Source organism: Apus apus, chromosome 14 (genome assembly GCF_020740795.1).
Source record: "Apus apus isolate bApuApu2 chromosome 14, bApuApu2.pri.cur, whole genome shotgun sequence".
NCBI lineage: Eukaryota > Metazoa > Chordata > Aves > Apodiformes > Apodidae > Apus > Apus apus.
In genome coordinates, this window is record NC_067295.1 from 7,115,144 (window position 1) to 7,130,141 (window position 14,998).

General features: G+C 42.6%; 1 protein-coding gene across 1 annotated transcript; it reads left to right on the forward strand.

The window, feature by feature from the left end:
* Positions 1-284: 284 nt before the first annotated feature.
* Positions 285-9,996, forward strand: TMEM130 (transmembrane protein 130). The gene is made up of 8 exons (XM_051632459.1): positions 285-615; positions 2,810-3,100; positions 4,959-5,127; positions 5,794-5,963; positions 6,569-6,653; positions 7,748-7,950; positions 8,624-8,736; positions 9,477-9,996. Exons 1-8 carry the CDS (start codon positions 285-287, stop codon positions 9,645-9,647), a joined length of 1,533 nt encoding a protein of 510 aa, XP_051488419.1. The 3' UTR covers positions 9,648-9,996.
* Positions 9,997-14,998: the final 5,002 nt, after the last annotated feature.

Sequence of the window (14,998 nt, forward strand, 5' to 3'; positions counted from 1 at the left end):
ACTTCGAATCGATACTTCAACGAAATCAAAACCCCTGCATTGCGTCTGTGGGAGCCGCTCTCCTGGCTCTCCCCCGGAGCTCCCGCTGCCCACGGGGGGTGCGGACTCCTTAGGGAGACCCGCCGGCCTGGGCGCTGAACCACCGAGTCACCGCAGCCAAACTGCGCCCTCACCCCGCCCGAGCCTGAAAAATGCCTCGTCCCTGCCATGTCAGCCACCAAACCAAGTCACGAACTCTTTCCCAAACGCTGACGCGCTCAGAGCTGCGCCCACCCTCTCTGCAGATGGGCAGCGTTTGTGCTGCTTATTTATTATTTTGCTTTCAATCCCCCGGAGGTTTTGCAGCAGCCAGTTACATTGGCAACGCAATCCCGCAGGAACTTCCCCCGGGAGAGGCTGGTTGGGCGCTGCCGCGGGGGAGCGCCCCGGGGGCGCGGACCGAGCTGCTGCAGAACCGCGGGCGGCCTCGGGGGCAGCGCCGGTCCCAGCGCGGCGAGACCCGCACCCGGCCCCGGCCCCGGCCCCGGCGGTGCCTGCCCGCGGTCCCCGCCGCCCCCAGCATGTTGCGGCTGGTCTGCGCGGTGCTGCTGCTCGGCCGCGCCGCCGCGGCGGCAGGTAAGGGGCAGGTCTGCGCTGGCGTCGCCGCCGGGGAGCGGGCGAGGGGGGCGAGGGCAGCTGCGGCCGCGGGGAGAGGGGGGCACAGATCCGGCATCAGGGCGGTGGTGGTTTCTCTGCCACAGCAGGGGATGGAAACGGCTCCGGGCGCTCTCTCGCCAGCCCAGACTTTATTCCCAGGCGCTGCGACCTTGGGTGCTCGCAGCGAGCTGGGGCATCCCGGGGAGCCAGGATTCTGCTTTGCGCTTTCTAAGCTAAAAGCTGCGTTTGTGCTTCCTCCCCTGGAGCCAGCGCAGTGGGTCACAAGGCGCCTGGGCAGCCTCGTCTCTTGCTTTGGTAGCCTCCCTGTGCTGCATTCTGCTGAGAGAGGTCGGAAAGGTAGAAGAAATCTCTGAACTGGATGAAATGCCTTGTTTTGCCGATGACTCACTGGGTGACCTTGGGTTGGCCACTTAATCTCCGACTGCTGCAGCTGGGGCTACAGCACGGCCCTGGTGTGTAAAGCACCGTGATAACCTCCAAGGAGAAGTGCTAGATAAGCATGAGGTAGCTGGCTATTCTTTCCTCAAGTTCTACTAAAACAAAGAAGAGGATAGACTGAATGTTCTTGAGACCAGAAACCTCTGCACCAAATTTCATCACAACATAAGCATTTCTCTGTTAACTTGAAAATCTGAACTGAGGACCATTCCTTGGGTTGTGAAATGGGAACAGTGAAGTTCTCGCTCAGACAGTAATGTTACAGTTTTTTCTCACAGTCTTTTTGCATCCAGCTTTGCTCAGCACCTGTGATCTGTGGAATAAAATGTGGGCACTAAGCAGATGCTCCAGGTTCTCCTTCCAGCCCATGCCAAGCTGATGGGTGCAGGAAAGGCAGTACAGGGATTAGCTGACCCCAGTGCTCCCTCCACATCACAGGTCTTGGATGAACGAGAGATGCAACTGCTGAAGCTCAAAGATTCAGGTCCCTGTTAGCAATCTGGTGGCTGCTAAAAGAGAGAAGGGAAGTTACCAGCAGAATACCACCCCCCCTCAGCTCTGCTGCTCTGCACAGCTTTGCCCCATTGCTCTCCAGTGAAAGGACAACTAGGAACATCACTGATGTAGGGAAGGAATATGCTCCATGTTAGAGGCAACCAATCAGATTCTGTTCCCAACTCTGCCCCAATTCACAACTTCCAGTGGCTGTTGCACTTGTTTTGGAGTTGTTTTTTGTTGTTTTTAACACATGCAGGTCATTTAATCTTCTTGCACTGTTTATTTAAAAAAAAAAATATCTTTTCCATAAAATCCAACCTTCTTTGTGCTCTGCTCCCTGTGGTACTTGTAAGAGCTGAAGTCAGTAGCTTGTGTAAATGTGGCAGAGAAGATAATGGTGAGCACTCCAGAGCAGCAGGGATGGTTCAGGATCACAGGTCCTGTACTTCACACACCTCGCTCTTTGATTGAATCGTTTGGGTTGGAGGGGATCTTTAGAGGTCATCTAGTCCAATTCCTTTGCAATGAGCAGGGACATCTTAACTAGATCAGGTTGCTGGTAACTCATCTGCCACTAGGGAGTGGTACAAGTTTTATTTACATTGGGATTTTCAGTCCTTTTCTGGAAAAGAAAGTCAATGGTAGACCAGAGAAGAAGCTGGTACTAAGGTTTTTTTTATTCAGTTAGCAAAAAGATGGGAGAGACTTGTCAGTCAACAGAGCTGATAAAGGAATCTATTAGATTAAATATTTCCTGACTTTGAAAGTTCATTTTTTTAGGATTGAGATTAGAGCTGAGTTTGACTTTCTTCCAGTAGCTGGAAGATTAGTGACATGTTAGATCATTAGTGATGCTGAAGCTACAGCCAGTGCCCAGCTCTGCCTGTAAAACCTCATCAAAGTTTTTGTGATGTTCTCATCTGAACATTCCTTCTACTATTAACATTTCTAAGATCCAGTCTAATACGATGTCCAATGCTACTTGTTTGAACTCATATATACATGCAACAGTTTTTCTGTTTCAGGTTTTTAAGTGTTAAAAAAAAAGAAAGATAGTAAAGTCTTTGTTGTCATTGTGAGTCATGTAACTACAACTGACTAGTTAAAAGTTGTAAATAATAATAATAAAAATTAATAATAATTTAAAAACCCCACAGAATACAACAGAATTCAACATGCTTTGGTTGCTTTTGTTTTTTTCTTCTGGTTTCCACAGGGGAGTATAGTCTGGAAATAACCAACAATGGCCCGATCACAACAGGGGCTCAGGCTACTGTCCACGCCAGTCTAAGTATGAAGAATAACACTGTTGCACCAAACTTGTATCACTTTAACTGGATTTATGCTCCTCTGATTCTGATAGAGAAATCTGAGCACCACTTGAACTCTGTGATTAATTTGACCGGTGAATTTCCTGGGACTTTTCCTGTATCTGTCTGGGTGACCCACAGAAACTGTTGGTTGTGTCGGCCAGTTGCTAGAAATGACACCCTGCTTCAGATCACAGGTAATACGGCTTTACAGCTTCTCTGTCTTCAGGAATTCAGTACACATCAGAATGCCTGCTGCCTTTGCTAGTATCAGAAAATGAAGCCAGATATAAATATGACTTCTGCCTTTTGATCGAAGGTGGTTTTGAACAGGTATTTGGGCTGTAATGTAGCCCACCTACCTCTGGATGCAAGTGCCAGCCTGCCCATGTTTCCCTGCCTCTGTCACTGGAAAACTGAGCTAGAAGCCAGATACCTCAGTAGCTGCAGTGTTGTTCAGTGATGTCCAGACTCCTAAAACAATGCTTCCTGAAATGCTTCCCAGCATTTCTAGTCCTGAAGTTAGGATGACAAGCTGCAGTGACAATCGACTGATTTTCCCTGTTGCATGACATAGCAAAATCTGAAGCCATCTGCACAACAGAGCCATTACATTTTCTTTTAAAATTCTGACTGAGTGTACTGAAATTGGATGTGAAGTCATAGCTGCACTTCCAAATATTGCTAAGTGCCAAATATTGCTAAGTGCCATTTCAGATCACTGGGAATATTCATAACCATAAACATGCATTTTCTGGACAAATTGAACAATGGTGCAGTAACTCTGCTAACCTGATCTCTGGCACAGGAATTTACACAAAATATCATCTGGGAGCCTCCTGCAATAACTTCTTTCAAGGACTAATAACCACATCCCTCTGGCCACATCTCCCAGTGCTCTTCTCAGACACTCCAGATTAGACCAAGCTCCCAGCCAAAGACAAGGACATGCACGAGGACAAAAGAGCCAATGATAGGGCATAGCTGACATTTTGGGGAATACCTATAGAGATTTTTCTTCGAGAAGCACCAAGCTTATTTGATAAGTCTTTATAAAAAATGTTAATGAGATCTTTTCTCTCTTAACAACTGCTGCTTTGCGTAGTATCTACTTCTTCCTTTCTCGCTTTGTAATGTCTTATATTCTCATGCCACAAGCAAAAGGGAGGGAAGCTTCCTATAGCTGTGAAAAGTAAGATCCAATTGTACCTTTCTTCCTTCTCCAGGCATGAGCACCCACAGGGGCTTCACAGGGGCCCAAAGGTAGTTGCCAAAAACTCATATAAATTACAGCTCCAGTTAGCTCTGCATGACTAGCCCCAGTCTGAAGCACTAATTCTGATTCTTATTTGTGCATCACCTAGAGAAGAGTTAACCAGATTTAATGAATTGTTAACAGCTTAAGAGTCTGTTACTGGTAGCTAATATCCATAATCAATGAACTGATAAGTCTATCATTATAATACTTCTGTCTTTATAGGTTAGAGGGGATTTTTAGATCAGCCTTTGCCAGCCCTTGCAAACAAACTCAAGCACAGATTCTCTCAGAGACATCAAAATTTCACCCTTTTTATACTGTCTATGTAGGGCACATGTTATTCATAGCAGTAAAATTTTCATTTCTGTGGAAGCAGGTAAAACCAAAAAAACAGCAACTTAAAAACCCCATTAAAAAAAAAAAAAAAAAAGAAAAGAAAAAAAAAAAAAGAAAAAAAAACAACCCACACCCCAAACAGAAAGGTGTTTATACTGGTTCGGCTCTGAATCCCTTGATCTAGAAATTTGGTGTTAATCCCAGTTCAATATTGACCTCCATCAGTGAAGGATTATTTCTCTTAGTTCTATTAGAAGATTTATCATGACCCCCTGTATAACACCTAACAATTTAATTTCTCTGCCTCACTAACAACACTGAGTAACAGATACAAAATACACTTGGATTAGGACACAGAAAGACCTACACAGTCCATTTTAAATAATGTTTTGATACTCACACAGAGCATGCTATGAAAATGATATATGCTATCATTCTTTCCCCACTGTACTATTCTGCAGAATTTATCACAGGGAATCTTACCATTGCCCAGATAGAAGACAGCAGATTTATCAGACGTGGTTCCAGTCCCTCCACAGGTGCCGTGACCCGGATTTCTTTCTGTCTTCATGACCCAAGTCGTTACTTCAAGTCGGCATCATTTGTCTACAACTGGGATTTTGGAGATGGGTAGGTATGGTTACTATGTTTGCCTTAAGGAGTACTCAAAATGGCTCTGATTCAGATCCTCATCTAGCAAAAAATCCTGATTAAATGACAGGACAAAGCACACACCTTTGCCAGTTGTACATTCTTAGCATGTCAGCCAAGTGAATTATGAAAACTTTGGCAAGTAAGTCACTGCACACTCACAAAAAGGTAATGTTTTGAAGATCTAAATTCCCTGTTCAAGTGTGTGCTTAAGTGTATTACTGTATGTACAATGAGCCAAATGAACTGGAAAAGTAAGCTTTAGTCTTTGAATATTAATTTTTTTCCTATTTTTTTTCTCCCCACCTTCCCCTTAATGCTTCAGTTAGCTTACATCCCACCCGCTATAAAGGTAGTTTTCATTATTCATTGACTATTCTTATTCCATTTTGAGAATTCTTTTAGCATTACCTTTGATTTCTTTGATTTAAAATGCATAAATATACTCTGGGTCTTATACCTCTTGTAGTTTTATTGGCAATGCCTCAGACATCAATCCTCATTGATATGGACATTAGAATCACAAACAACTGCAGCATTGTCTGTAAAGAAAATATATTCAGGCTTGCTCTTTTTAAAATAAAAAATAAGTAAGGACTTGTTAAAAGACTATTTTAATTCTAAATCTCTTCTTGTTGCACATAGAGTTTATCAGATTACTAAAGAACCCTTTGTCTACTATAACTGCTCTACCATGGGGAATCGCACAGTGCATCTGAAAGTCATAGCTGAATGGGAGCAAGTTGGAAGCATCATACATGAAAGAGAAACAGTGCAGAAAACTGGGGATTTTAGCACTGCTCTGGAGCTGCTAGGTAATTGTAGAACATTTTGCATACTCAACAAGGAACTTGCTATATATGTACAGATACAATCTAGCTTTAATGTGTTCATATGATAACACAACTTCAGCATTGTTTCACATGCAGGAACTGGTCAACATTGTTAAATAAAGAGTTTCCTCTGCAAAATAGTCTTCATGCTGTTCAAATGCAGAAAAAATATATGGAAATATATCAACTTTTCTGTTTCTTTTTTGTTTACCAAAATTTTAACTGTCTTAAAACTTACACTAAAACGTTTACCGTAAGTTAGGAAGGATTTGTTTGTGCTGGCTATCCCTAAAAATAAGCATTAGAAAAGTCTCATTGATGTGATCAGCTTCCAGAGTAAATGAACACAAGTAAAAATGTATAGGATCAATGAAGTAGTTGATTATATACTAAAAAGAAATCACAAAACATTCTGAAAACTTCAAACAGCTCTAGCAGTAGGATTCCCTTTTGGGTGTGAGGCAAGTATTATTATTTGTCTGATGGAACTAAAATCTGCAAACCTATGAAAACAAACATTCATTGAAAAACCAGTTAATTTCAAATTTATATGTGCAGTGTGACATGCTTTTTGTTCCTCCTTTCAGATGCTGTTAGAAGTATTAATGTAGTGGGCTCCAGAGAGACTCATGTAATGGAAAATTTAAATTTGACTCTTCATATCAATGGCACGTAAGTAGCAAACACAACTTACTTCCCCCCAAAGGCAGAGTCCTTTGCCAAAGGCATAAATAGTCCTGACAAAGCAGCACAGTTTCCATTCAGAACACGAATGGCAGGAGTGGAAACTGGAAGTAGCATGCAGGTAAATACAAAAAGCCAAAAACCATTACAGACAAACTTGAGAGCCCTAAAAGCAGGCTTGGTTCTAGGACGGACAGTGCTCTTCAGACCTAAGACCCACAGGACTGACACAATGTGAGTTTATGATAAAAAGCAACAAAGGCTTGAGAGATCGGTTCTCAAAAACAAAGCTTAGAAAATGAGCTAAACACATAAATATACTCCTTTCTTTAGCAGAGAATTACCTAAACAGATAAGGAACAAAACACTAGTAAGGCAGGGTAAAGAAATGCTCTGTCTGTTGTCAGACTCAAAGTCCATAGTGCACAAGGGAATCCAAGCAGAATCAGTTGGAACAAGGGTCTGAAAATGTAAATAAAGGGCATCAACTAGACATGGTGAGAAGACACATGGCCATAAAATGGATAGGACTTAGATTGCTTGATAGCAAATAAAAAACTTTTTGTTATTGTAAGGGAGTACCAAGATCCTTGCCATTTATTTACCTTTTCCAGCTATTAATCCATTGTACAGATCTCACTTTACATTCTTTCCAGTTGTGGTTGTTGTTTGTTTTTTTTTTAATCAGAAGAGTCTTGGGTGCACTTAAGTATCACAGACAGTGAATTCTTCTGTGTAAGAAGAACAAAGGAAAAACCTATACTCCCTTGGAAGTGCAGGAAAAAAGCATTCCTTTTATCTTTATTAAACAAGGACTAAGGCGTTTTCTACACACAGAGGCCTGTCTGTGACCCGCTCAGGTCTTTAACTCTCAGCTGGGAGGCTTTTATAGAAGCATCACAAAGAACTTTTTCACTTGACAAATACTACAAACCAAAGAATTGTGCAGTTATTTGCTTCTCTGCTTCTATTTAAATTAAATTATTACACCACTTCAACCGAGTGATTCATAAGCTCTTAGCTGAAATTTTTTGCGAAGTTTTCAGCTCATTTTTTCTTTCTGGTTGCTCTCGCCTTTTCAGCCCGCCGCTGGCATTGTGCTGGCTTATAAAGTCCGAGTGCATTCCACTTGAAGGTGACAAATGCCATCTGGTGGTGATTGATGGTTCCTGCTACAACCTCAGCCACACCTTCAGTGACGCCGGGCGGTACTGCCTCAGCGTCCGAGTGCAGAACGGCGTGACGATGCTGCAGACCTACCATGAAATAAAAGTGTGGCCAACAGGTGGGGAGAAGCACAGAGATTCCCCCCTGCCAGGGAACTGACAGTCTCAAAGATGTCAGGGACAGTTACTAGCCTGCAGATGAAGGTGCTGGAAACCGGTATAGATCCCTAAAAGCACAGGAAGCAGGGAGATGAGGGAGAGCCTGTATTGTGCCAAGTATAACTGCTCTGAGCTTGCATCCTGCTGTAGCCTTCGTCTCAAGAGTGTCTTGAAGCTAATGAGTTTCCTGGGAAGGCTGAGTAACTTAAATGACATCTCTTTCAGTTTAAATAGTCTGGTTCTTATAGTCAAGAGAGGATAACTAGGAAAACATAGCATCTGTAACACTCCCTTAATTAAGCAGTCTCAGTTCTTCTTTTTGTTTAGTTTAGTTATGGGTTTTCTAAGGGTAGGTTTTTCTAGGCCTCCTGGGGGTGGGGGATTTTAGGCTGTTCAAGGGAAAAAAGGGGTAAAAAAGGAAAGACCCTAACTACTTCACAACCCAACATTCCCACTTCCGAGATTTCAGAAAGACCTGAAGTGATCTGGGCTGAAAAACTTATTCCATGCCACATCCTTGTCCTTTGTTCTAAAAATATGAAAAGTTGTCCTAAACCGTAATTTCCTTCTCACTGCAGCCTCTTCTCAGTGTATTGTATTACTCCAGGAACGTCCCCCTGTGCTCTTTCCTAGGGATCCACCCAGTTCTCTTTGTCCTACTTTGCGTCGCTCTGGTTTCAGTGATGGTAGGACTGGTGCTGTACATGACCTTTCGAAGCAACACACAACAAAAAGATCTCGTGGAGGTATTACTCAGTTACTTTTACATTGAGCTGGGATAGTAACTAGATACGTTTCAGCCATGTCCCTTCTTTAATCCCCAGGCAAACAGAGGTGGAGGGAGTATTTCCCTGATATATCTGATCTGTTCCACAGGAAAGCACAAACAATGTAGGAAACACTTGAAGCAACAGGCATGTTTCTGGCTGCTGTGGAAAACTATGACTGTAATTCAAGTTGCCAGAGCTCTCATGGGCAGTTTGTTAATATTCCCAGGCAGGGGCTTACATTGAAGTATCCCTTCCAGAGCACCTACCTCAAAGTGGTTACATGAAAGAAAAGAGGAGGGTAGTGAAAGAGGATACAGGGCAGTAAAAAAGGATGGGTATGTTACCTATAGTGGCATTAAATTGTCACCTGACCCTGGTATATGACCTTTGTCTCCCCAGCTCCCTCCTATCTCTGGTGTAGCTTTCACTAATTATAATATCATATTTGTAATAAGCATGGACTCCCAAAGAAAAGGAACTTTTTTAGCCCTTTGGAAAATATCTAATACACTTTACATCATGCAACAATATGAATAATAAACCTCTAGAGACATTGGCTGTGCAGCAGGTATAAATCAGAAGTCTATTTGAAGTTGGTGGCTGACTGAAACTGGCTGAGGCCCCAGGGCCAGTTCTGGCCCAAAGTAGTCTTGCTGGACTCATTTGAGCCAGTAGGACCCAAAGTAAAAATTATCTTTTTGATGTTCCTTTTCTAGGTAGCTGACTTCGACTTTTCTCCACTCTCTGATAAAAGCCTGTCTTCTCATTCAGAGTCAGGCCGAATGTGTTGCAGATCATGTTGCCTTCTGTCATCTCAAGAAGCTGCCAGGGAGAGTCACGAACTGCTACATTCTTTTTACAAGCCAGTCAAAACATACACCGTGTGAAGAACACAAGTGCACTTTGGTTACACTAGCTGTCAAGTTTACCTTCTTCACTTAAGATGAGTTAAATGCCCAGTGCTGCATGAATGGTTTGGCTTTGCCAACGCAGTGAGGTTAACCACTTTTAAGTCCAGCACTTGAGTGTTTCATTCTCTGAACCACAAAAAAGCAAGCCCCAAAACACAGTAAAAGTAGCTTTGTATTTTAAAATTATACGGGTGTATACATTTACAGCTGTAAATGCAGCATTTTATTCTTAGGAATGATTGTTTTATGTGCAGGCTTGCTAAACTCACTACCTCTTGTAATTTCTCTGTTCCTTTTGCTGTCTGTTTCAAAGAAGAAAATGCTTCAGACAAACATACCTCTCTTCCCTATGTTACCACAATATTACTGGAAATGGAAGTCACGCAAAATGCTGTTGAGTGTGTATTTTTTATAGAAAGGAACTGACTTGTCCAGGTTGGGAAAGGTCTAGCTGGTTCCAATGAACCAGACTACCTAATTGTGTTGTCTTTTTTCTTCATGTCTTAAAAGATCCCTTCTTTAAGTTAATGGGCTTCTTTGGGACTTTAGTGGCTGGTACAGTGACCTGCTCATGGAGAGTTAGCTGTTACCAGTAGCTGGGTGGGATTGCAGCAAGTGCTGTAGAAGACTCCACATCTCCAACACTTTATGAAGTAGTACACATACTACTCTAATCTGTATAAATAGCTCATGGCTGCTCAGCAAAACTTATTACATTCAAATTAATAGTCAGTGTTCAAGGCTGCATAAACTCTGAGCCTGTTGCAAACTATCTTCCATTACCAGCTTTCAGCTCACCCTGATTTCCTCCCCCCAGAGGCTTTTAAACAAAAGTTCCTTGGCAGCCACTTCCTTTTTAAAATGTGACAGACCTTCCCCATCTCTGATTTAAAGCCCATGGGAAAGGTGGGTTTGGGATTTTTCAATTATGTTGTAATTTCTCAAATGCACTGACTGGGAGAGAGTTGTCTGAATGTGAGGAGATTTACCATGAAGTTTTCAGGTGCTTATCTCACACATTCAACTTCTGTGTTTCCTCAGAGAAGCCCAGAGCTTCAGTTTGTCTGTGAACAAAATTACATTACCTCAGAATGGCTTCATTACTTAACTTGATACATTAAAAATACAGTAAGATAATCTAAGATAACAAATGATCCAGTAAAACCAAGTTTTTTGTTAAAAAAAGTACTTCCCAAGGCAGAACTTCATGTGGCTTTTTTTTTCCTAATGACAAATTGTATTTATAAGCAAGCTTGTTGATTAGGTGTGGAGTCCTTTGTATTCCTTCTCAGTGCCCTGGTGTCAAACTCTTATCTTCAGTCATACTCAGTCACTGTTACAAATGTGCTTCTCCTTAGACTAGCAAAGAAGTTATTGTTCTTAAGAGCTTCAGTTTCATTGCTTGTTCCTGAGATCCAAGGCGTCTGAGCCTCTGCCAAAAGTACATGACTTGTTCTGGAATGTCAGCGTGTTCTGTAAAGGGCTACACGGTCCTTGGGCACTGGATATAACAGATTTCTGATGTGAAAAATGCAGGTTGGAGTGATGGTGGCTCCAGACAGACTGCACAGGGGCTCTCTGCAGCCAGAAGTTTAGTTTGGGCTTCTTTTATTACATTTGTGACAGACATGTGACCCTTGCTAACTCCTTGGCACACTAATGAATGTGTATTTCTTCACATTGCACTCCTAGCAAAGACAGTAACTATGAGAGCAGACTCAGTTACAGGTACCTGGAACAGGGATCATTTGAGTTGGAGGAAGATCATATCAAAAGAGTAAGACCTGTGCTCTGTCCCATTAAGACTCAGCTCATTCAAAGAGTATCAGGGGGTGTTAGGCCACAAATATTGCTGCTTTGGTTTTGTGCCTCTGTGCTCCACCCAGTACATCCTAGCTGAGATACAACTGATCGTGCCCAACCTGGCTAAAGTGGGTATCAACCTGTAAGGGACCAGCCCTCAGGACTCATACTTGCTGCAATTGGTGACAAAACCCTATTGCAACCCCTCAAACAAAGTCTTGTTTGCATCTCAAAAGGCCTGCCTGAGAGGATGGAGACAACCATGACGGCCTGGTATCCTGCAACTTGCATATACAACCACTGAGATAAGGACAATGATTGAGGGGTGGAAGGTGCAGAGGTCCACTCCAGCTGCCCAGTCTTGCAACTCAAACACAACTGCTCATCCTTGCAAAACAAGGGAACTGGGCCTATAAAAAAGGGGGCTGCAATGGTGGGCTTGGGGACCCTCACTGACACCCCCTCTTCCCCACTGGCTGGCCCAACGCTGGATCCAGGACTGGTGATTTTCTATTATCTATCTTTCTAAACTTTTCTTCTACTCTCACTCTTTCTTCCTAAAAATCATCAAGTAACACAAGCAACCATGACTTTTTCTTAGGTTGTGCAGCTTACATATATACATATGTATTGCACGTATGTTGTCAGTCATACATATATGTGTTGTACTCTTGTAATCTAAGTGCCAGCCTTTATGATCATGCAGCCTAAGATAATAATCTCCTGGCTTACTCTACCCAGGTTGTGACACAACCCTCAGTGAAAAAAAACAAAAGAGGGACCTGGAGTAAGTGATATGAAAGTCAGGCCTAAGAAAGTCCCCAGTTTCCAAGAGAGGAAAACAGAGCAAATGTCCTTCACAAGAATATTGGCTTTTACTCACTTCCTAAAATGAACAAAGGATGGCAAAGGAGTCCAATTATTCAGAAAGGTGAAAAGATAAAGTGCAGCAGAGAGGAAAGTCAACACTATAAAACAGTGGAAGATATTTAAGAGCAGATGGAAAGACTAGAGGTGAGAAAGACATCTCTTGCAAAAAATAAGCAGTGGAGAAAGTACACTTTAAAGGGCACGTCAAGAAGCAAATTAACCAAGAAAATTTAAACAACCTTAACAAATTAAGGTATAAGTGTGAGAAATATTCACATGAATATGTTCCTGAATCCAATATAAAACTGCTTCCTGCACAGAAGACTGATCTGTGGGTTCAATAAATGCCTCTGAAATTGAAGACAAAAGGTAATTGAGTGGTTCAGGATATAGCGAGGAGGTTAGTGGGATGTAACAAGGATCAGCAGGAGGATTCATTTTGTTAACCTTAGAAATCAATGACCTGGAAAAAGGAATGTTCAGCAAAACGATGAAACTCAGTGATTCAAAACAAGAGACCAGTGAGTACAAAGCCAAAGAGCAATTAAATTCTGGTGATAAGCAAGAGTATGAGCAGATAAAATGTTATGCAATGAGAGTCAATTACAAGGAAATGCATCTGAGGACAAAAATATTCTGGAAAGGCATAGTATAAAAAGGTAGAGTAAAGCAAAAGAACTTCTGTTATTCTCTAATTTGTCACATAAACAATGGTGCCAGTCTGTGCAGTAAATGTGGGGACAAATTAGCCCTTTATCTTAGCAGAGCATGAGGCTCAGTGGCTGAACAGGTCAAGGCTGAAATCTCTTTCCTCTCTGGAAAGTAGATAACAGCCCACGCTGTGAAAACAGTTTGAATTCACAAGGCCTCTATTGCATTTGCTAGATGCTGTAGGAATGGAAATTGTTTCAGCTAAAGGAAAGTGAAGAACTTCATGCTTAAATGTTCAGCATTATTATTAGATAATCAGCCAACACTTCACCTTGATTTTGGAGAGCCAGTGCCTGTTTCCGTGGAAACTGAAGTGCTATCCTGCAACTGTCACAAAGTTGTTTAAATCCTGCAGATCTCAGCTTTGACAGCCCACCAAGCACTGTGGGTTTTAAATTACAGCCACCAACACAGGTACACAGAAGTTCCAGAAAGTTCTTGGGTCTAATCTTTCAGACCTGGGTACGCTCACTGCCAGCGTGCAGAATTCCTACAGCAGTGTGCGTAAGGCCAGCAGGTGCAGTGTGTAGTGGGGTTTGTACAAAATATCATCATTGCACAACAACTGACACCACTACAAGAGCAAATTATACTACAGCACTAGTGAAATATTTCTACGCCTATCCCAGCCAAATAAATTGCTAATGCATTTCCTCACAGCAGTCCTGGGAGGCAGAGATTTGATATTATCACCATTCACAGGAGGCAAAAGGGAGCCACGCGGAGATACGGAGCTTGCTTGGGTGCTGGGGCAGGTGTAGATGCCTGCACGAAGTTGAAGATGAAAAAGATTAAGGAACTACACAGACCGTTTACCTAATCTTGGTTCTTTTTACAGCCCGCCGAGCAGGGTAAGCACTACCTTCAGGCAGCCTTTTAGAGACACCAACTTAGATACGCTTACCTACCCTAGTAGCTGTACCAAGGAGCCTGGGCACAGCGCGGTGCGGAGCTGTGATGTGGGGACTGCACAGCAGGTGTCTCCCAACGCACAAGAATATTTCCACAGTCCTCACTCACGCTGCCGCCGCGGCAAGGGTGAGCAGCTGCTAAGACTCTCCGCGAATATTTTTCTGCACGCCTGGCTGTGGCATGTAAGCTAAATGCTCCACCAGATTCCATAAAAGATGCATAGTATTCACAAAACAAGTGCTGTAGTTTTGGGCACCGGCCCAGGGTGCTATGAGAGATGACTCGGTGTCGATCACTGCGCACAGAAACCTTTGCCCAGGGCCAGGTGAGCGCTTCATGTCTCACTGGAAGGAGATGGATGGACAGACTAAGCAAGCTGTGCAGGCAGTAATGCTTCCAGGAGGAAGCTTTCTGTGCTTTACTGAACACACTGGACAGGACAACACACTGTTTTACAGTCCCTCACATCAACAGGACACCTGCTGCACGAGTGGAACCTGGTGGGACTGAGCCCAGACCTGTGAATGAAGGCAATATAACCTTCCATGAAGGGAGTAACTGTGAAATTTCAATCTACAATGACATAAATGAAGGAAAATGAAGAAGAAAGCAGCCCACAGTGTAAAGCAGATCCTGAGTGCACACAGCTGAACATAAACATTTCTTGAAATCTCCTGGAGGTCCCCACGGCTTCAGTGTAAGGTCTTAGAAACACTGAAGCAGAAGAAGCAACTAACAGACACATTCTGGTCGAATAGCTCTCTAAACTCAGTCCTTCCTGGTAATATAAATTAGGATTTTGTCATTTAAAGTTTATTCTCAGCTACAATTTAGATAAGAACAGACCACAGCAATAATGATCAACAGCACATACTTTATAGGAAAAAAAATAAAATAAAAGCCATAATTTTTAAACATCTTTTCAGTTTCCTGTCCTTCATCTGTTGTTCGTTCATTATATGTGAAATACTTGTATTTTGAATTAAATCAAAAAGGAAAAAATAATCTAAAATAATCCAAACACTTGTTAA